This window comes from Haplochromis burtoni, unplaced genomic scaffold (genome assembly GCF_018398535.1).
Source record: "Haplochromis burtoni strain Fernald_Lab_line unplaced genomic scaffold, NCSU_Asbu1 Contig_25, whole genome shotgun sequence".
Classification (NCBI taxonomy): domain Eukaryota; kingdom Metazoa; phylum Chordata; class Actinopteri; order Cichliformes; family Cichlidae; genus Haplochromis; species Haplochromis burtoni.
This window is the reverse complement of record NW_024582386.1, coordinates 923611-947201: the sequence shown is the minus strand read 5'-3', so window position 1 is coordinate 947201 and position 23591 is coordinate 923611. Positions and strand designations below refer to the sequence as shown.

The window sequence follows — 23591 nt, the reverse complement described above, 5'->3', positions numbered from 1 at the left end:
ACATCCTAAGGTTTTAAAAACTGAGCTTAAATAAATGATTAGCGGTAATAAAAGCCGAGGGAGGTCAACAGGGATCACTGACTGTTTTAGGAGCTTTTTGAGATTAAATAGAAGAAAATACATAACATTAAACATGTTAACAACACAAAAGCTATATTAAACACAGACTACTTTAGGCCCGGAAGTAGGATTCATCACGTCATCACTTAATAATTGGATTACCTGCCAAAACCGGAAGTGACGTTATATCTCGTGGGGAAACGTATTTCTTTCCCCTTCGGGCATTTGTAAAGCTATACAGGTGTTTTTAAAAGTCATGTTTGACTTCATGCTTTTCTGTATAGTTACTGGGATGCTTAGAACTCAAATGACACTGTTGGAAATAGTTTATTCTGATGCACATGCTGTTTTTTTGCAAATTTGCATAATAATATTTATTTCGTTTTTCCTGCACTATATATAAAAAATGATGTATCTCAAAAAGAAAACTATGAAGACACTTAAAATGTAAATTAAATTTCCTGTGGTTGGAAACTATTTTGTGCAACTTTTTTGCATGTACAGTTTTGAGAGATATACCTCTGAAATTTCTCTAACTAGAAATATGTGTAAAAAACAAAAACAAAAACGATTTTCAATTTTTTTTTGTAGTTTTTTGCACTTTTATTTTTTGTTTTTTGCAATTTATGTAGTTACCATGGCCTTAATGCATACATATTAGGGATGGGCCGATCCGATATACAGTATCAGTCCAATCCTGACCTAAATTACTGGATATCGAGGAGAAAAAAAAAATGTAATCCAATCCATTAAATATCACAAAAGCACCTCAAAAAACTTGCGACATGGCATAACCCAGGTAGTGACCTTAGCATGTAGGAGCAGTATGCGTCACGTGATAAAATAGCTGTTGTGTGCGAGACCTGTCGGGGGTCTGGAGTTGACGCTGAAAGCATCTGGAGCCTGGTTTGAAAACTTTTTTTCATATTTGTGTTTTGTATAGAAATTACACAAAATTCAGTCTCAGGTTAAATGTGATAGAAACAGCTTACACTGACATCCATCTTGATAAAAGATGAGTGTCATGAGAAGCCGAGTTTACATTTATTTGCACTGCTTTCCACTCTGGGTGTCTATTTATGTTAAAGAACTTTGAGTCAACCTCTGTTTTTTAAATGTTCTATAGGATATAAATACAACACACGTGACAGTCAACACAAAACTTTTATTTCTAAAAAGTTTATTAATTTAACACTATTCAACAAGCTACATACTAAACGTAGCGAATAGAAGCAAAGTATCGATCCAATTGTGCAAGTATCGATTCAATACCAATACCAGCGCAGGTATCGATGCTCTTGATATACCTTAAATGAATATGCTTAAGTATGTCGGGGTCTTCTTCACCTGTAAAGGGAATATTGGCCAGATGCAGACTCTGCTATATCGTAACATGAAGTGGCTCTTCTACTTTCCTATTGTTACTGCATATACCTGAACAAATGTGTGCATGCCTTTGCTTAACTACCTTTTGACCAGTGAAAACTGTGCTGTCTCCTCTTCCCTATTTCCCTGCTTCTTTTCCAGCAAGGTGCAGCAGCAAATAATAATGTTGGATTTCCAGTGATAAGAACTTCCACGGTTCTTGAATGGAAGAAGTTTAGGGAGCTCATCTCAAGGTGAGATACTGTAGAGACGCTGTATTTATATTCATTTCAGTACACATTGTGCCTGCTGTATTTCCCCTGCAAGGGATATCCTGACTTTGAAAACTAGTTTTCAAGTCACATTTGCACCTAAAGCAACATTTAAATTCCACATCAATTTACACTGCAACACTTAATCTCACATATTTTAAGCTGTAGCCTCAACGCTGCTTTCCTCATAAAGAGAAATATGTTCAGGTGTTTGCGAGGCATAACTCAGCTAAAGTGGTTACAATTTCCAGTTTTCAGAAAGTCATTAAAAGTAACGAGACAATAATGGAAAACACACTTTCTTTTTTTACAAAAGCAATTAGCCTTTTTTAATTTTACATTGCATTGAAAATTTACATAATAGAGTCATACATTTTACAAATTATTTCATCATAAAAATATATTTCTGTACAAAACACTTTTTTATTCTATATTTCATCTTTTTTTTTTTCTCAAATGGTGAATATTTCCAATGTCCCCCAGGCAGGAACGGCTTTAAGTCTTTCAAATCACAAGGGTCTTATTGCGGTCAGTCAGTAGGAAAAGCTTGTGGCAAAATAGACTGAAGCTTAGAAAAAAATGACCTCTGATGACGAGTGAGGGGAGCAGAGGGCGCTGGAGCAGGTGTGTGTGTTTGTATGTATGCATGTGTGCGTGCGTGTGAGACAGAGCGAAAGGGAGGGTCTCGTGGTTTTTGGTAGGCACTGTGTCAGATTCATACTGAAGAAACGGCAACAAAAGCAACAACAACAACCACAAGAGCGGTAACAATCAATCCGAACTGTAATAAGAAACGATGTCATGATAGCGATGAAGTGCGGCACAGTCACAGCATGGATAAACAAGGAAGCCGCAGCTACCTTTGCCTTTAAATCAGTAACGACTTTAAAAGGAGTTTTCTTGTCAGCTGGATGTGGTTGGCGCCTGTGGTCACAGCAGCAGGGGTTCTTAAAACAAAGTGGATGTTTTTGTTCACCCTGGCACCCAGACTCATTAAAAAGTCTAGTTATCCATCATGTGCGGGACCCCAAAACTAACAAAATTCAGCCTCTCGTTCGTGAAACCAGATTCTTCAAAAAGAAAACAACAAAAACAAACACTTTTATTCAATGAGCAACAAAGCTGCAAAACAATGACTAATGCTGATTGATACTTCTATTTCTGCCTCCTTTTAAGACCAATTAATATGGTTTACTACCAGGCCCTTCCCTTGTGATAGTTAATTTACTCTGAAAGGTTTCACACAAAAACTCAAACATCTACTCATCTCTCAGCAGTGGTTCATTTATGGTACATGAAATCATTAGAAAGGCTGATATCAAGTGCAACAACAGTGGCAGATAGGGGCAAAATATAGAAAAGGTTGCAGAGTGTTTATCAAAAGGTGGCAGATCACACTGGAACAACAACAATCACAACAAAAAATAAATAAATAAAATTGAGATCATATGGCTGCTTTTATGCAATATGCATGAAATAAGAAAAAGAACAAAACAAGCGTTGGCTTCAAATAGTCGAGCATTATGATAAATGGGTCAGTTCATGATTATAAATAGATTATAAGATTTGACATTCACTGAACACAGACATGCGTGTCATTAAAATCTGTCTGTTGTTGAGCAACACTCATGTTGGAGACTTGTAGTGCCAAAGATAATGCAAACCTTTAAACCTAAAGAGTCAAATGGGTCTACTGATTTAACATGATGTGGATGTTAGAAAACAGGCAAAATAGATTGTAAGATCACCTAAAGATGATCAGGTCTGTCTGTGGTGTGATTCTGATTCACACTGAAGGCATCCTGAGTAAGATACTGAGACACGAAAGAAATCCATACGTAGGGTTCAGATGCCATGTGCGCTGTGAGCTGAATATATTTTTTACTAGTAGCTTTGCTGCATCACTTTACAAGAAGGCCATTAAGTTGTCTATTTAATCATATTTTCCTCATATATTGTTTTGGGCTTAACAAAAAGCATCATCTATTTGTTGGTGCACCAACTATCAAACAACATCTACTAATAATATGTAATTTAAGTAGTCTTTAATTTATACACACTTTATGTGGCAACAGACACATTTAGCTGCCACAAGTGAGATATAACATCCTGGTTCCTGCAGATTAAACTGTGTATGTTTTGCAACTAAATAAAATTTATTTAAAAATTGTCATAATTCTGAAATGTATTGAAAAACAGATCCTAAGTATTGCAAGTATTTGTTAATCTCTTTTATGTTTGTCCCGTTTCCTTATATCAAATATATAATAGAAACACAATATGACATGTTATGTAACTCAAATTTGATCAATATATCCATTTAAAAACTCAATTTTGGGCAATTTTATCAGTTTTCATTGTTAATAAGCACTTCAGCCCAATTGTATGTTTTCTTTTATTGTGGCCTTGTACTGTAAGAGATGATAAAAATATCCAGAGACGGAGCTGGATGAGAGTTTGTCTATCAAACAAATGGGCTCCATTAAAAGCTCGACTTTCTGTGTTGCCATGATGACAGAAAGGTTTGAAGTATACTACTAATCTATTATAGATTTAAAACATAACTAAATAAACAGCTATTTTTAAAAGTACAAGAGTTTTAATTCACTATTTTCTGTGTCCTCACTGCGCCAGCTAGTTCAGAAATCCCAGCTGTTACTCTGTCTTTAGCTTCACCCTTAAAATGTTGTTGGTGTGTCAGTGGAGATAGTTACATATTTTTATTGTCCAGCATCTCCAGTGCAGGATTCGGAAAAATGGTAAACAAGCACAAACTCTACCAGGTTTTGGAAATCTGCCACCTGTGATAAATGTAGACTAAAACCCATTTAAAAAGCATAATTGTTGCTGGCAAACCTTGCATCTCAACAGTAACGACAACAACAATACCACTGATGCTCATAATTGCCCCAGTGGGAAAGACGGTGCATGTGTGAGGGTCTTCAAAATACAGAACGAATTCAAATAAACCAGCTTAATGTTACAAAGAAACCAAAATACTGCTTGTGACTTCTGTGAATAGCACGTAATTATAATGTCTTTTATTCCGATGTTTCTTTCTTTTTTTCTAAAAACTCTGCTATAATCTGTCTTTACCCTTTAGCCCCTCCCCTGTGGTAAATATATAGCACAAAAATATAGGTGGTGAATGCTCCCGAATATATATATGCAATAGATTTACAGATCAGAAGATTCTGCAGCAGTAAGAAAGAAAGAAGATAAGCACTCTCAGAGTGCAGAATTACAGTGGAACAGTGTCCACAATTGTAGGGTTACAACCTTGTTGCCTTTCTTTTAGCCTGTCTATCAGTTCATGTCTGTCTCTGCCTCCTGTCTGTCCTTCTGTAAGCCTGTAAATCTGTGTTTAAACTGTCTGTGAAGTGGAGACATGGATGGAGTCTGCAACAGTCCGAGACCAGGCTCATCTTCTTTGAACCTGTCTGTCTCATTGCATGACTGTTAATACCACTTGTCTCTACCTGACTCCCCAGATTTTGTATGTGTACCTGTCATCATTTGTGTCTGTCATTCACCCTGTCAGTAACCTTTCCGTCCCTATGCTAGTCCATCTCTCAGCAGGCAGACAGGTAGTGTTCCCATGAAATGTGCTTTAGTGCCAGAGCTTTCTCTGTTTGTCAAAGTCTTTCTCTTTGTTAGTCCATCAGAGTCCTCTGTATCCATTTAGTGTCTTTCTGGTCAAAATCCATTTAAATTCGCAGGATCAGGAACATCTTACCTCATATTCTGTCTGATCTGATTCATTATGAGGGAGGGCTGACCTCTCCCAGTAAATGATTTCAGGTTAGACAGGCTCTGATTGGCCAGGTTACAATTTCAAAATCTTCTTTTTTCTCTTAATGACTCCCTTAGTCTACTTCCAGTTCAGTTAGGGTCTGTCTCCATCTCCTTAGCCTCCTCTCTTATCCATTGGATGGGAAGAGGCAGTTTATCCTTTAGATGAGACAGTCTCTCATCCGTTCTCTAAGTGCTAGCTCCCCTTTAGACTCCTTTTAGTTTTGCTGTGCTCTAATCCCAGTTCAGTTAGGATTACAGCTCCATCTCCAAGGATGCCCTTATCCTTCGCTTAGGAGTTAGTCTCTTTTCAAAGCAACTTTCGCAACTGTCTGCTAACATTAGCCATCTTAGATCCCATTTCAATAGAAAAAAAGACAAATACTGGCTGGTAATACCAGCCTCTGGTTGTAATGGAGACAGGAGGTTGTCCTGTCTGGCTGTTAGGGTGTTGTATTCCATGGTTGTTTCAGACATAGTTTCCTCTTCACAAAGCATTAGTCCGGTTTACTGATGGTCTGCTGGTGACAGTGTTCTCTTTGTACTGTCAGTGTTGAAACCAAATAGATAGAAACAGTTTTCTTAACATCACAGTGTCTTTTATGACATCATCTTCATGTCACATCTCCCCATCTGTGGTCATTGTGATTACGTTTGTTCTTTTTTTTTTTTCATATTTAAGGACCTGTTTAATACAGTCAGTTTGACAACATGTTACATATGAAAAATATTTTTTAGTGGATTATCTCTTTGATTTCCAACTACAGCTGGGCTCTGACGATGTGCGCTCTCTTTCTCCAGGCACGAGTAATCATAGATCCCACTCTGGGTCCTCCTCTTCACAACTTTGTGTGACATACAAAATTTGGCATTGGGTTGTGATAACATGTCATGATGTCCAACTAGCAGGTCATGGCTTAATCATTAGTACTCATATTATAGATAGTGAGAGAGGTTAAATAAGAGGTTAGAGTATAATGGATGTATCTGGTTTGGAATCCAATTATAAAGAATCCGTGACCCGCTGAGTCTTGGGGTTAGAGACAGATAATAGCCAGTATGGTTTTCCATTCAGTAGTATCCCTTTCCATCTCTTGATGTTACATCTCCCATTGAGTTCACACTGGCTGCTTGCTTCTATCAAAGGCAGCAGACCTTTTGTGTTCATACTTGTTCAAATTTCATTTGCGGATACAAAATGCTTTCAGTGACGGAAACCAATGCTGGGTTTTGGTTTCAGCTGGAGAGCTGGGTTCGATTAGGTTTCTGGACTGGGAATGAAGGTCTTTTGTAATCAGTGTGCAGACCATGTCGTTCATGGTGAAGTTTGCATCGAAGCACGGAGCTTTTGTCTTTTGTCGTCTCTTACCAGCCGTGGTCCCATTGGATATCTGAGTCATTAAATTCAAGTAAGGTCAGTCGATCCTCAAACCATGGTGCATACGGTGTTTAGATTTGGATCAAACCTAACAGCCTTCCCCTCCACAGCCTTGGCGTTGGTGTTGTACATGGGGTTCTCAAAGGCGGCCTGGCCGTTGTTGTTTTCATGGACTGAGCATCCTGTGTATTGTGTTTTTGGTGTGGTTCTGTGAAAAAAACAACAAAGAAAACCACACATATAAAGAAATCATAAATACGCCATTGGAGAAGCAGAAATGCTCTAATTGCCTATTAATGTTAACATTACTGAGCAGCCAGTGGACAATACAGAATGCAGTCTTGAGAGTAGAAGCATTGTAAACAAGCCTTAAGAAGGATTAGAGAGCGTGTTGCACTTTTTAGGAAGCCTAGTGAGATTCCAATCAGCTCATCCAAAACTAATTCCTTCAGCAAGCCTTTTTTTTTTTAGATATTAACAGCAGAACAGAAGTTATTTGCATCTGTTAACAATGCGAACACAAGTCATTTGTGCTTAAACCATATCTCTGAAAAATCCAATTTACCACCTCCTAAACAGAGTTGTTTTGCGGCACAGTTTGCAACAGACAGTGACTTAACTGTCTTTGAGCACTGCAACAACCAAACCATTGAGTAAGGCATTGTTATCACGAATTAGACAGCTTCTTAAAATGTTAACAATGCCTTTTTACTTTTTGTACGTTGTTAATGGAAAACAGAAATGAAACCACGACGCAATGACAGGAATGTATTCCTTTCAGCTGCTGAAATGCAGCTGAATGACACTTCAAAGGGATACGTGCAGGTTTACTTTTTTCAACACATACCTTTGTTTGTAGAGATAAAAGCCAAAACCAGTAAAGATCAGAGCAAAGAAAGGCACCAGGATGGCGATAGCCACGGAGCTGCTGTTGGTACCAAGCTGGGGGGGTGGCGAGTTTTGACTCTCTGACATATTCAGACCTGCGACAAACCAGGAAATACACTGTCATCAAAGTCATTTGATACAACAAGAAATATTGTTGCGGGTTTGGAAAAAAAGGCTTTCAGCTGAGTTGTTCAGCAAATAACCAACCAAATTTTTATTAGTTGTAACTATGATAATTAAGGTAGGGGCTCTGGTAATTGGAAGTGGACGTGGATGCTACCAGATAATGATTATTATCCGCTTAGCATCTTGCAGGCGACTTGCAGCTTACATTGGACTCGGGAGCTTGTAGTCTTCTTGCACAGCTCCAACCTTTTAAGTCTAAAGAGCAGCTTTTCCTCTTGTTGAGAATACACTGCATGGCTGTCCCTGTTGCAGCAATAAAGTCACTAGAAGCTCCAAGATTACTTACTGAATTAGTTTGAAGCAGTCTGCCTGATTTTACTATCAATTGTAGTCATTCATTGCTGAATTCCAAAGGAGCCAGTATTATTTGGTGCTGCTGGCAAAATCGAAAGAGAATTACCCAATCTTTGCAGTCCAAACTGTCCATAGTCTTTTCCCTGAATAGAACCCTGGAATACGTAACTAGAGCCATCGGGCTCTGCTGATACCTGTAGATTAAAAAGAAAGAGCGGTTGAGAAATTGTTTAGGCGGGAGAGGAAAGGAAAACAACTGTGAAGAGAAAAACAGAGGGACAAAGAATGGTTATCTTCTGGTTCCATGTCAACACTACAGAGCAAATGAATCGAAGATGATGTTTGGGTTTTGCTGAAATCTTTGTATAAGGTGTATTTTCAGGGAGCCTTGTTTATTTTCTTTTTCCTCCTTTGGCAAGATTTCACAAAAACTACCAAAGCGAATGTCGTGAAACCTGGTGATGAGGTGGTGCATGGGCAGGCAAAGGGACACATTAAATGTTGGCTCCGATCTGGAGGGCTGTCTTTAAAATTGCAAGAAAGAACATTGGCCTTGGCAGAGAAGGTAGTCTCTGATAGCTGATGTAGTTTAAATATTTCACTGACTTATATTTACACAAAGTCAAATGGCTTCAATGTAAATCCAGCTCAACTGAATATGGTTAGGTTGATTTTATCGGCTGGGACTTACAAATCCATCCATGGTCCAGGAATCATCTATAATCTTGGCGGGAGAGATGGCTGAATCTTTTAGTTGGTTTCCCTGGTTCACATAATTAACCTGATACATCAGCAGCAACAGCCTGGCCTCGGACGCCTTGTACACTCCTAGAGGGCGAAGAATAAACACGTGATTTTTGGTTTGCACATGGTACATGGTTTAATGGCTTGCTCACTATAGTTCATTAGATCCTACAGCACGTGTTTCTACTTTGTCTGGTGCACCAGTGAAATATATGTCGTTAGTTCTGACATTTTATCAGGATACAAAGAAAAGACAGCAAACTGAATGGAGCTGCAAAATAAAGAAAATATTTATTTTTAAAAATTGATGATTTTTTTAAAAGAGAAAACCAGGAAACTGAAGTTAAGCGAAGAAATTCAATTCATGAACTCATAAAAAGGTGAGAGCGACGGCTGTTTTTCATGTCTCCAATCTAATACAAATATAGCTAACTGATATATTCTTCCAGCTTCACTTTTGGAAATAAAATACAAAGTATGCACATTTCCCAAAACACCAAACCCCTGCTGCCTTTCAAAATATTTCCTGGGTAAAGAAAACTTGACATCTTAAACAGAAAAAAACATGCAAGTTTTATGTAACTGGCCACTGGCCTTTCTGTGACTGTGTGAGTGCAGCTTTAGCTGTTATTGATCTAAAGCTGCTCCTTTAAGCCAGAAGACGAATGTCTGATAGCAGCACGGTTTTGTGATATGGTGTTTGTGCACTCTGCGACTCCAGGAAGCAATTCTAGCTTCAACAGGATTTGTGTTTTAATAGGGTCTTAACCCCCTGCTGACGCTATTGTGCGACCCTGGGAGGTATGTGTGTGAGTAAGTGTCTGTCTGAGTGAGTGAGTGAGGGAATGTGTGTGTACAACAACGCTGCAAAGAAGCATAGTAGAAAGAAATGAATTTCAATCATTAACGAAAAGCAACAATAAAGAATAAAAGTGCTCTCAATTCTGTTTGGTTGCTTGCTTACAGTTTTGCCAATGGATCAATACAGCATAATTTAGTATTATAGCTACATTTTATTACAACGATGGCCTGTCATGTCACAGCACTTATGTGGTAATCTACTCAAAGTGCTTTCAGTAGATTACTGAACAATTAAACCTAGCGTAACATGCCTGACAGGAGCAGTTCCATGTTGCCGTTGCTAAGGGTAACATTGACTCTCCCCGTTGTGGAGTTAAAGCTGGTGATGCTCAGTGTTATAGGCTGCTTCCTCCCACGGTAATTATAGGAACCCTTCCATATGTAGTTGGGAGCAAAGACATCATCTGGAACTACGAAAAAGAAGAGAATATGAATTAGATTACGGTCCGCTCCAATCTTTAAAAAACAAAATGAGAAGAACTGCCTGCACCAATCAGCATTAAACAGCATTAACCCCTATGATGGTACTGTCCTCCTGTGCTGACTCATCATTTTCTCTCTCTGTTTGTCTCCCTCTCTCTTTCTGTCTTGCATGAATCAGTTTTGTGTGTGTCATTAATCTGGCCTTGTGGGGTGTGACTTGTCTGGGGTTCCTGCCACTCACCTGTGTGGAGTCTGCTGTTACTACTTAAGGTGATGATCTGTCTTCAGTTTTCGCTGCATTGTTGACCTCAACATAGTTAGCTAAACTGGCTCTCTTCTTTGCCGTTTTGCCCTGCCTTCATCCCTTTATCTATGCTACTTACATTTTTATTGCTCTCTGCAGGGCGTCCTGGTGGTTGGATAGAGAGAGTGAGCTAAGCCTTCTTTTACTGGGCTCCTTGCCTTTGCTTTATTAACTCTTTCTGTTAAACTTTTCGCCAGGCAACAGGCAGGTGGTTTTAATGTTGTAGCAAACTGGTGTATATAACTGCTCAGCATGTGTGCATTTTATGCAGATAAGTGCATACAGTATGGCAGAAAAAGACAAGCATAAAGAAGAGCAGAATTTCACAGTAGTTAATTTACCTTTCTCTGTGTAGTGAGGAAAAATAAATTATTTAGAACTACCATAGAAAGCAGTAAAGTGCAACAAAATCGACAAGAGCATAAGAAAAACAAGAGCAGCACTGTGGAGCAGAACGTAGCAGAGTGAAAAGGAGCTGAGCTGAATTTATCGAACGACAGATTAAGCCAGACTAAAACGGAATAGATAAGTCAACAATAGACAAGGAATGAAAAGACTGGAATAGGAAAGATAGTAGTAGAACTGACCGTTTAGTTTGGGGCTGGGGGTTCCTGTTACTGGCTTCACAGGTTTCTTCTTCTCTCCGGCTACACACAGCCAGAGAAAGAGAAAAAGAAGATAATGTCATATCAAAACTCCTGAGCAGGGCAGCAGTGGCACAGCACGAAATATTTTAAAATGCTTTAGTTTGCAGCCAACCTCCCTAATCAACCATGTTATCCAGGGGAGAGTGCAATTCATACTAACAAGTAACCACATTAAAATGCAGCGGCAGTCACTCTTGGTCACAACGACGAGTGAGAAGTGAGCCGAAAAAGGGTCGAGCAAGACAAACCTATTTACTGGTTACTTGTAGATTGAAATGCAAATAAGGTTAATGATCAATGACCAATAACTGCTGTGTATATTAGATCCTTTTAAAACCGGCTTCAAGACACTTTTTCTATTCACCATTAGCAGCTTGTACTATCACGTCAAGATGCAGCTATTGTTGGCAACAAATACATGCAAGCCAGGAACAGGTTATTAGTCCGAGAACCTTAAATTGGATTTAGAAGTGCTCCAATTTTGAAGACTACTCCAGGGCAGCTGGGTGGTAGCCGTGGTGGAAGGTTTCAGAAAAGACAGTGTGTGAGCATGTGTCGATACCAAGTAAAAGATTTTAAAGAGTGCCAACTACATATTTATAGCAGAGATGATGCTGATTTCTTCTATATGATAAAAGCACCTACCAAATTGACCTTTTTGTGTGATTTGAAGAGTGGACTTTAAACTTTTTGGCTCAAATGTTCAGTGTTTCCATCATTTTTCATAATTTGTGAGACAATACGAAGAGATAATTGTAGCATTGTTTGCTAGGCAGTGGATTGTTATTGATATTGATATTTTACAGTATTAACTATGTACAGTACGGGATGGTTATGTTGCAATTCTTTCATTTCTTCTGCGATGGCTCACAAGGTTGCAGTTTAAGCTTGATAAAGCAGGATTAATGCATGACTTCACCTTTATGGTCCTGCCTGGTAAATCTAGCAAAGGGACAAAACACCATGGGACATTTTTGATCTGTTTTGCCTTTGAACCACCAGGCTCACCACCAATCCAAAGGCTGATCAACCCAACAGGAAATCTCCCCCTACTCCAGATGGCTTGTCTGTCCCTGTGTGTGAAGTGACAAAGTCTCCTTGAGCTAAACATGCTCAAACACTTCTATCTGGTCACTTAAGCTAAAATGCTCCAGATAAGATAATCAAAAAAAGATACACTTAAAGGAAATGTGAACAATGGAAATGACTGTAGCAGGACAGAAGTACTTACCCCGACATATCGGCATCTTTCCAGTCCAAGTGCTGTCACTCTTACAGACCCTGTGTTCAGAACCCCCCGCCAGGAAGTAGCCATGCTGACAGCTGTACACCAAGGTGTAGCCAAACCCAGGAAGATCCATCCCTACCACGTCCACATGGAGTGGGCCCTCCGGCTGCTTGCAAGCGTGGGCTGCGGGGTTTAGACAGATACATTGTTACACTTCAGTGAGAGTCTGAAGGGATGAAAGGGTGAGCGGCTGACAAATTGAAACAGTGTGTTTCGTACGTATGCACTCGGGTTGCGTCCCACTCCATGTTAGATCAGGCTGACAGGTTCTGGAGGAAGATCCTTGAATCAAATGACCAGGCTGGCACTGAAATGACACCACACTCCCAACCTAGGCATAAGGACACAGACAGAAGTGCACACAGAAGCCATTAAAGACATTGTAACAGATCTGATTGGTAAAGAGGAGTCTGAATATCTTCAGAGGAGCATCATAGTGTTGTACTGCTAGGATAAATGCTACTCGTATTTCAACAGGTGAATTCGTGTGGATAAAGACCAGTATTTTAATATGAAGTACATTAAAATAGATGTTTAGTTGTGGCTGTGGCATGTCAATGCAAATGCACAAGCATCCATTGTATTCCTTAAAATATTAGAAGTATAAAATCAACTTGCATTCCCCGTTCATCAGGACTTAATTTGAGACAAATCAAAAGTCAAACATATAATGAAGTTTGCTATCTGGCAATGCTGTAATATTTATCAGCCATTAGATATTTTCCCTCCTGTGCGGTAGCAGGTAGCAATCCTTATAAAATATCTTACTTGCTTTCTTCCTGCCAAATAACAAATTAACAGTGAATTATTAGTTATTTGGTTGAAATGACTATAATTATTTGGATTAGGTAAGCAGGTTGTTCTCCAAGAATCTTGAAGGATTTCCTATAGTTCTTGGGTTTGGGAATTCAAGTAGTTTCAGAAGCATCCCACACTGTTTGAGATCAGCACTCTGCGGGTGGCAAATCATCTGTTGCAGGACTCCTTGCTCCTGTTGTCACTGAATATGCTTCTTTATGACTCTGGCTGTATGTCTGGAGTCATTACCATACTGCAAGTGGTTTAGGACTGACAAGATGCTTCCCTGATGGCATTGCACGGTGGATAAGAATCTTAAAGCGCTGCATTGGAATGTCTTAACATTTTATTTTCTTTCTGACTCCCTCTACTGCCTTTCGTTCTTTCCTCTCTCTTTCATTTGCAACAGCTGCTATTAGTTACTGGGTTCACTTCTTGGGTAGAAAGACACGGCACTAGTCTGAGAGTGCAGATTTACCTTGAAACCATAGGTCCGATTCAAGGAGCCGTAGCGTGGTGTTCCCGGGTTATCGCAGCTGGTTTTGGTTGGTTCTGAAAAGATCAGCACACGAGTGGAAGTAATTACACACAAAATCTAGGAGAAAGACAAATTAGCAGCAGCGTTATACATCCCCTCTCAAGTTCCCTTTCCTCCCTTTTGTTGTCATGGTAACAGTGGATTATATATGCCATCAGGACAGCAGGGGGCAGTAGCACTTTGTCAGAAAACGAAGCAGGGCCCACTCTAAGTGTGTGTGTGTGTGTGCACGTATGTGAGTTTGTGCGTGCGCATGTGGAAGGGTCATCAGCATGTAGAGCACATCCTGACGCAGAGCTCAATTCAATACAGCTTCTGAAATGACAGATTCACTCTCCACCTCTCTCTCTCTCCTTCCCTCACTTCCTGTACCTATCTGTCTGCCCTCTTCCTCTCTTTCACTGTTGTCTTCTTCTACCTCGCTGTATAACTGCTCTTTTCCGCTCTTTTTCTGTCTTTCCATGTCACCAGACCTCCGTTTGCCAACCGCTTCTTCCCTCATCTGTCTTATTTAAAGAGCAGGCTGCATTAGGTCAAAACTCATTCTGTTTCAGTCACATAGTAATACACATCAGACACTAACATCACAAACTAATAAATCAACCAAAACACACACACACTTCAGATCACTTTGCCCATAAAAACACACCGAGAGTCACTTTGTGGTTGAGTGTGTTTAACAGTCTCAGTCTACAAAAGCAATTATGATACAGAACAGAAAGATCCCCATTCAGCGGCAGCAGCAGCAAACTGAAACTAGTTCTTATTCCAGCAGTTATAGATGAAGTCTTTATATCAGGTGGGGTAACAATTTAAAGGCAGCCCGTTGTTTTCAGATAGTCTGTTTCCCATTTGAGCAGCTGTAAAAGTAGTGGCTGTATCCCTTATTGAGTGCTGCAAAGTAAGAAAAAAAAAAGGTCTTTGCTCGCATTGACAATAGCTCTCATTTATTAAAATTCATTACCATGCACCTGCTCTGAATCAGACACGCCAAGTGTTGCTCTAAACATTGCATGGGCTGGTAAATTGACTCACAGGGACCATTTGTAAAGTGTGCCGAATATCCCTTCTCATTTTCTTCTTAATCCCCGGATAGCAGCCGTTTGTTTGAAGTTGGATGTGGATGTCTGCTCCTTGAAGGCTTTTACTAAATACTGTAAGTTACAGCATGTGCTGGTGTTAACTCAACTTCTGAGCAAGCACTTTTGCTGTAAGTTCCAAAACAGGTTTTATAGCCCTACTTTTAAATTCTGAATTTTATCTAATACGTTGCTAATTGAACTTTGACCACTAGCAATCAGATCTCAGAGACAAGGAATTCGATATTCAATATATGCAGTATACATTATTACATCATATATTTTTTAAAGTTGACTTTATGTCTAGTATAATACACCCAGCATACAATACTGTGCAAAAGTCTCAAGCCACCGCTCATTTTTAGATTTTTCTTCCACAGAGCAAAACTTTCTTATAATTTTTAAAGCATAAGGAAGTCACTCACTTAAACTCCCTTAACACTGACCCAAGGATAGTTATAGCATAAAAAGACTCTTAACTCAAAGGGATAAACCAGTGCTGTGTCTACATGTAACAAAAAACTAAAGAACCACTTGTGTCTTTAGGCTCTTTGTTATGATCGGCCGATCGCAAAACACACATAATTTGTTTCACTTTCTTTGGTTGAATCTATGAAAAATTTAAAAGATAACACAATTTGACAGGAATAAAACTGTGTTTTTGCACAAACAAACTAATTCCCAAAGAGCTATTAGCCAAAAGCTTGGGACACTCCACGGTGTGCAGAGTGCTCATAAAAAGTTTGAGGAAACTTTTTTTTTTTTTTTTGAGGAAAAAATCTACAGCAGATGAACAACGTCTGCAAGTTATGTCCTTATGAAATAGAAAAAGAAATACAGCCAAGACCTGAGCGGAACTGAAGAGCACCTTCAGCTGATCCATCTACTGTTCACTGAAGCCTCATCACAAATGGTCTCAGTGGAAGGGTGACACTCAAGGCTGATGTATGAGTGGAAAACAGGTCTTATATAGTGATTGTCTACAATGTCTGTAGAAGAAAGTGGATGGTCTGTCCTGGAACAGAAGGCAGCCAACATCCAAAAAAGAGCTTTGAATGTCCTTCAAGAAGCCTGGAAAACTATTCCTGAAGACTATTTAAAGAAATGACAAGGAAGCTTGCCTAAGAGAGGTCAGGTTGTGTTGAAGAATAAAAAGGTGGTCAAACCTAATATTGACTTTCAAGCTTATCAGTACAGTTCAATCTCTGTTTTGACACATAAACTTTACTTCCCTGTATTCTTGTAAATATTTCAATAAAACACTGCACCCATTTCCAGGAAAATATAAAGAAATGAGAGGTGGCTCGAGACTTTTGCACAGTGCTGTAGTTTTGTAATATAAATGAGTTTTCATTGTTACAGTCCAACAGAGAAAACATATGGCAATATGTTTGCATGGTATGCTTGCAAATGGCCTTTGGGAGAGAGTCCGCTGGAAGGAACAATATTTTCACTTATATCCAAGTTCTCCTTTCAGGTACTCTTGCCCTTCCATTTATTAAGATTGTCTCAAATGAGTCACTATTCATTGCTATTCCAATAAGTTGATGTAACACTAACTTTTAAAGAACAGCAGTTGCTCGGCACAGAATACTCATGAGTAAACAAAAATGAGGCTGTCAGGTTCATAATTTTGGGTCATTAACTGTCATGATCATTAGGCAGGGGGCTATCAGACGAACACTAGAATAGCCAGCAAATGAAAAAAAGTAACATCAAGTCATTATATTAATGATTATTATTAATCAAAAAGGAAACGTATGTATCGCAAAGGGGCCACATTAAAAACAAGTCTGTAATATTACACTTTGATATGTTATTTAAAAAGACGATATGCATTTTACTAGAGTGACCTCTTGAGAAATCTCACTCAGAAGTTTGGAAGCTCTGTTGGCTAAACCAACACCGCCTTTTAATTTTAACCCTGACTTTGAAGTGGGTAAGACACCCCTGCCTGGGGATGCTAGGCTGTGCTCCAGCTCATGTGGGGATAAATGATTGATGATGAAGTCAGGAACTGTTAAAAAGCAATCAGTAAAATCTTATATAAACTTCTGGCAGAGGTTATAGGCCTTGGTATTGTATTTTAAACATGTTGAAGACTTAGTTGGCACAGTAACACTGGTGATTTTTTTATGAACTTGTACATTTATTAAGAAACACAGTGTAGAGCATTCTATGGGTCTCAGCATTGCATCTCTCTGTAGACCTTTTCGATAGAGACCAAGTTTCAGTTTAAATATTAAAACCTTAAAGCAGAAGTGGCTTTCCTAGCCTCCCTGTTTACTTACTCATTCATAAGGTTGATCTTTATTTAAAAGCAAAATTGTGCCAATTAGAGGCTATAATCCAACAACAGCCAGTTCTAACCAAGACCTAAAGTCATTTTGCTACCTTATGGCAATTAAAACTGAGTGATCACATTATTATGGAAAATCAAAGGAGCATAAAAGTAAATATTTAACACCCTGTTATAGAGTTCACATATCAGCCAAGTGCATGAAGTTTAGCAGGCCTATAAATTTCTCTAAACCAAAATAATTAACAAGAGCAGATGGATTCCAGGAAATGTCAGGTCAGGACATTGCCTGAAGCCACTCTTTGCCACATGTAGCTCAGAAAAGGAGTTAAACATGTCACTGACTTCTCACTACTGAAAATACTGTTTGTTTTTGGCTAGAGAGCTGCCTTGTTAGAGCAGGAGGAGGTAGCACAGATGACGGCCGCTCTCTCGCTGTGAAATCTATCAAATGCTCTCTTCTCATGTGCACACAATTGGATGTCACACAGACTCTGTATGAGGAAGCTGGGAGGTTAAAGACTGAACGGGCCTTCTACAGCTCTGCCGAGTGATGTGTAGAAAAGTTCAGAGCACCACGTCTTCTCATGAGCTAATGTCTTCCTAATTACCATTTTTCAATGAGCTGAATGTTTTGTATGGTTGTCAAGTGAATACGAATGGATTACCGATACAGCGCGGCTGCGTTCCACTCCAGGTGCCGTCGCTTTCACAAAGTCTAGTTGCTGTGCCGACCAGTATGAGAGGCGGAGCACAGCTGAAGGACACTTCTGATTGATAGATGAAACTTCGTCCCTCTCTGAAACCACCTACTGGAGTCCCCGGGTCACCACAAAATTTGGCTGCAAACACGGAGACAAACACACAAAGTCCCATTTCAATTGTGGTGCTAGAAATGGTGAATGTGCTCAATTTTATGGAAGTTCAAGGACAAAAGTAGATTTTGCTCCATTTGTGATGGGTGTAATTGATGTGTCCTTACAACCAAAGTTCAATGTGATGCTTACGTAAGCACTGCGGGAGCATGCCGCTCCAGGTGCCATTGGCGACACAGGTCAGAACAGCTGGAAATGAGAGCTCATATCCAGGTGAACAACTATAGCTCACGCTGCTGCCCCATTCAAAGTCACTGCCCTGCAGTACCCCATTACTGATGGCAGGTGGAGCCGAGCAGGTCACAGCTGGGGGAAGAAGAGGGGGAAGGGTTGGGAAAGAGAGTGAAGCGGGAAAAGTGTTGTTTAGAACAGCTGCAGTTGATGCTCTTTTTTAGTTTACATGACTGCACTGTAAAATCACGTGAGAAAATAAGACTTAAGGTTTTAGTAGTCGATTAACTACTGATTTAAAAATAAGTTTATAGTTTTAGTAAAAAGTGAACATAAACATCTTCTTATCTTGGACTTCCCAGACTTTCAGTTACATCCAGTAACTGCTTACATTCAATTCAGTTTAAATGTATCATGTGAGACTTGTGTACATTAACAGCTGTATTAGAGGTGACAGTGATGTGACTGCTTGCATTTGTTATTTCTTTTCCTAGAGGCATTAACTACAAACTTAGCAGAATCTGCTGTCAATACAGAGAAAACTGGGGTTATACATAGTTTAAGGTGTACTTGGAGCTCACTTAAAGCACTTGCACCACAGTAAGTGTACATGTAGGATTTTTCTGTAGCAGAACCTCCTCTCTATAGCAATATTGTTTGATTGTTTTATGGCATACAAAAAAAACACAATCTTCTACAAATGCCCCAAAATAGCTTTGTTCAAGAAACACTCTGTTTAAATCCCTATTCATCCAAGCCTGACCACAGGTCTATGGTACTATCAACAAATGATAAAACAGTCATACTGTTGAGTACTGGTGAGTGATTATCTGATAACCACTGTTTGCTACACTGTAATCTGTATGTAAGTCTATTCTGTGACTGGTTGGCAAGTGGTTGCTGACAGTCACTAGCATGAAATTAGTATATGGTGCTGCACTGCAAACATCCCTGTTTCTGCTTTGCGTAAAACTTTTTACAGCTTCACTACGACTTGATGAGTGGAACTTATCTAAGTTTAACTACAGCTTTGTTTGACAGTAAAATAGATCTAACAGCGGGTATACAGTAAAGCACAACTTTTGCATCTGTCCACTGCTATTAAACAAACATATGTCGTATAATGATGAACAAATCTGTTGGATTTAAATAAGAATAAAAATATAAATAAAAATAAAAACAACATAAAGATGTATTTAACTGCATCAGTGTGTTCACTCTAAGGTTTATAGTTATATGCAGAGCACTGCAACTACCTACAACATTACTGCAAAGCACAAATAAAGGGACCACCAAACAATTTTTATATACTTTAGCCTTTATAGCAATGCCAATGCTAGCTAGCGAGCTAGCTTTATGTATTGATATTATTAGGTTCTGCATGTGTGTTTTTGTTTGCCAGAACAGAGCTAATAGGATGTTTAGTAATGGGAGTATCTGAGGTGGAACAGAGCAATTTAAAGGGTCTGTTTTGCTACTGTGTAATAGCAGTATAAGTACTGTTTAAGGGTTGAACAGAGTTAAGAGTTTGAATGTATAATTTACCTGTACATAGTGGCATATTTCCATTCCAAGTCCCATTTTGTGTGCACATCCTCACAGGCGACCCATCCTCCTCCATTCTATATCCCGGTTGGCACTGGAATGAAACATTCTGACCAATGGTGAAGTCTTCTCCATAGCGAAGCCCATTAGCTGGCACGCCAGGGTCGCCACAGTTTATCACTATGGAGACGAACAAGTGGGGTTAAAGTGGACAACATGAGATAGAGATCAAAATTACTTTATAGGTCATACTATGGCACTAGGTAAATTTAATTTTGTTTCTATTCATTAATCTAGACTCTATCCATACAGGTAATTTAATAATAAAAAGTGAAAGAAAGAGGACACCAAAGGTGACAGATGTAATAAACTAACAGATAAAGAAAGAGGAAAGGTAAGTTAGGGTGCAAAGAAGGTGAAGTGTGAAAAATATTCAGGCCCTAAAGTACAGATCAGATTAAATCTAGATGAAAATATCAGAAAATGATACCTCAGGAATCTTAGTTTTAAAACTGCTATATTAGAGTAGAGGGAAAACATTAAGTAATTATCTCCAATAAAGCTTCTTCTCTTGAAAGTGGTGAGTTTGCAGTCGATAGCAAATTCCTGATCAGACTGTGTGATCTCATCACATTTCTGTGTGGGTTTCACTTCTCATGAATGAAACAACAGTGATATTAAAAATGGCCGAGGTTGTCCTGGGACTCTTTTAAGGAGCATTAGGATTCCCCAGACTGTACTTTTTAGGCACTGTCCTTCATAGTCTAATAGGCAGCTTAAATGCTTCTAAACCCACCCCAGATAGTGTCATGCCTGTTAATAGATGTGGAGTAGTCTACTGTAAAAGCCATTTCCTTTAAATCAGGTATTCTTATATACTTTTTCAATCTGGGAACCGATATTGAAGAATTTATAGCATTTCTGATTTAAGCTTTTTTTTCATGCTACTGCATATCTGGATACTGGAAAGCATTAATATAATCTGGGAATTCTCTGTGATGTCCCATTATCAAGAAGTACTTTTGGACACAGTATATAGATATATGTTAGAGGCATTTTCTTTTAATACATTATTGTTTTTTACTATTTTTTGAGTCATTTTTTACATTTCAGCAAAATACTGTCTTTCTTTTGGCAAATTAACTCAGTGGCTTTTTGTTGAATCTTCAACATTTTAGAGTAAAACAGTCAATTTCTTAGACGTTACTTACCACTGTTGGGTGGAACCACTTGACATAACTTTTTAAAGTAAACCTCCAAAGCATTTTTTGGAGTGCACAGTATTTAATTGAAATAAGACAAATTATTCAAATAAACTTAAAAAAAACAACTTATCTGTTAAGTAAATTCCACTTGCTCAACTATGACTTTGCTTATATCTCATATGGTAACAGAAGGTTACGTTTTATGGCTATTTACGCTTGGAGACTTTTCCCACAGATTCAATAAGCAAAATTAACTCAAGTAAACGACGATCAAGGTTATATAAGTCACTCTGTTGTCTGCAATAAAAATATAAAGATTTGAGGCTTATTTCTTTACTCCTATACTGTGGCATCATAATTTAAAAGAGGACATAAAACAGCGTCGCCTGTGCTTTCTAATCTCACACCCAGAATTTGGTGATATTTATTGGTTGCAAACTTTCATGGTATTACAAGAGATTTAATACACCAATTACATATATAGAGTGTAATTATTGCATACAGTTGAAAACTCTTCAAAGTCACCTCATGATTGCATGGACAAAATATTGAAAATACACCAACAAATGTACTAGACAGTACTTATATATGTATCAGCCTATTGGTCAAATCAAAGCAGATAACTTACTAGTACAGTTGGGCTGTGTGCCTGACCAGGTACCATTGGCTTGACACTGCCTGGTGGTGGGACCAGTGAGCAGATAGCCATCCATGCACGAGTAGATGACAGAGTGAGAAAATGTTGTTCCATCCAAACGAAATACTTTGCCGTTACTGGGAGTGCCAGGGTTACCACACTGAACAGCTGCAGGACAGAGAAATGGAAAAGACCTCAGCAAGTGTCACCTCTAAGACAGTGGAAACACTGAAACACGTGTGGGTTCATAATAATTGAATAATTGACAAGGTACCATTTCAGGATAGATTTAAATCAATTAGAAATATCCCCGTACGTTTACAAAAGGGTTGCGTGCCCGACCAGGTCCCGTTCGGGAAACACATCCTCTCTGAAGAACCTATAAGTTCATATCCCTCTGAGCAGGAAAAGTAGACCTTAGAACGGATCCTGAAATCTGTTTGTTCTCTTGAACCATGAGAGGGAATACCAGGGTCCCCACACGAACCAGTAGTGTCACCTACATGGAAACAAAAAAGGATACAGACTTAGGTCCCTCACAGGTTTCTTACTGGTTTGTACCGAATTAAGGATTACACTTAAAGATGCTAATCCTTGAGTCAGTACACACTGTCTGTATAATGAGCTGTGTTTCAAAAATGACTCCAACTTATCAAAGCAAAGAAATGGAGAAATAAACAACTTTGGTTCATTATTTGTAGGGTGAGGAAAACAAAACTGCAAACCGGACAAAGGATTTTAAAAGAAACATCTAATGGCTGCTTCTAAATATCATACAGATTGTGCATATGCATGTGTGTGCATGTGTGCTGATGAGTAAATAGGCAGCGGTGCATGTGTTTGTCTTTGTGAGTGTGTGCGAGAGATCCTAGCTCTGTCCTTCTAGAGCTGCCTGGTCAGCAAATTGTGTCTGACAAGCAGAGCACACTCCTGGGAACACACACTTTCACACACAAAAAAGCTCACATCATCACACAAATACCAAGGCCTGGACTAATATATTTCTGCTCAAACATTTCAGATCAGTACTGCCTATTTTGTTAACGGTCTAAAAATTGCACCGGATTATGTGTGAGTGTGAATAATATCATAACTTGATTCATGTTTGTTAGATTTGGATTGCTAATTATGTTTTCAATTTGTTGCCTCCATTCACATTTATTGTTGACAATTAATTCAAAGTGTACAAGTATCTGCTTGCGTTTTTGTGTTTTTGACTCATACTTCTGAAAAAAATAACCTCAATTCACATTGGCTCTGTTTGTATTATAGTACAAATATCTAGAGGCTTGCTGCTAAATTGAGCTTACACGTAGCAGAGACACAACATTTAATGATATAACATCTTTTGTAATGCCTTAGGACTTTAAACTTGGTTTCTCAGATGTAAATAAATAATATTCTACTCAATAAGTCTCTCTTATTTGCCTCAGAAACTTGAAAAAATAGCAGGTAAGAATGTAAAAACAGGAGGGAAAGAGCATATGTAGATGCTCTTACACATCTATATAAACTTACCCTACTAACCTGAACAAATGAAACCAAAAAATATTTAAATAAAATTCATCTTTTTACAATCTTTAACCCTTTAAACTCTAACCTAATTTACCCTTTAAACCCGGGGTAGGCAACTCCAGGCCTCCTGCAGGTTTTAGATGTGTCTTTGATCCAACACATCTGTTTAAATGGATAAATTACCTCCTCAACATGTCTTGAAGGTCTCCAGAGGCCTGGTAATGAACTAATCATTTGATTCAGGTATGTTGACACAGGGTGATATCTAAAACCTGCAGGACAACGGCCCTTGAGGTCTGGAGTTCCCCACCCCTGCTTTAAAGGGTTAAGAAGAGAATTTCCAGGTGGAGCCAAGCAGTTGAAGGCTTCCATTTGATAGCCTCGAGATCTCATCTCTGCTGTTGCAGATGTTGTGGTTCTCTTGGCT

At 38.8% G+C, this 23591-nt stretch overlaps 1 protein-coding gene across 7 annotated transcripts in view; it reads right to left on the bottom strand.

Annotated features, from left to right (window-relative positions):
- Positions 1-1999: 1999 nt before the first annotated feature.
- csmd3b (CUB and Sushi multiple domains 3b) overlaps positions 2000-23591 on the bottom strand; it is a 395380-nt gene continuing 373788 nt past the window's right edge. For all 7 annotated transcript variants that reach the window (XM_014332163.2, XM_014332164.2, XM_014332166.2 and 4 more), the window contains 14 exons: positions 21966-22148; positions 21641-21817; positions 19808-19987; positions 18224-18397; positions 17885-18058; positions 13779-13852; positions 12722-12833; positions 12446-12625; positions 11155-11214; positions 10092-10250; positions 8927-9063; positions 8342-8429; positions 7715-7850; positions 2000-7075 (listed from right to left, as the gene is read on the bottom strand). In XM_014332163.2, coding sequence (XP_014187649.1) covers positions 6916-7075; positions 7715-7850; positions 8342-8429; positions 8927-9063; positions 10092-10250; positions 11155-11214; positions 12446-12625; positions 12722-12833; positions 13779-13852; positions 17885-18058; positions 18224-18397; positions 19808-19987; positions 21641-21817; positions 21966-22148 — 1994 coding nt within the window. In that variant the 3' untranslated portion in view covers positions 2000-6915. The remainder of the gene's footprint in view (positions 7076-7714; positions 7851-8341; positions 8430-8926; positions 9064-10091; positions 10251-11154; positions 11215-12445; positions 12626-12721; positions 12834-13778; positions 13853-17884; positions 18059-18223; positions 18398-19807; positions 19988-21640; positions 21818-21965; positions 22149-23591) is intronic.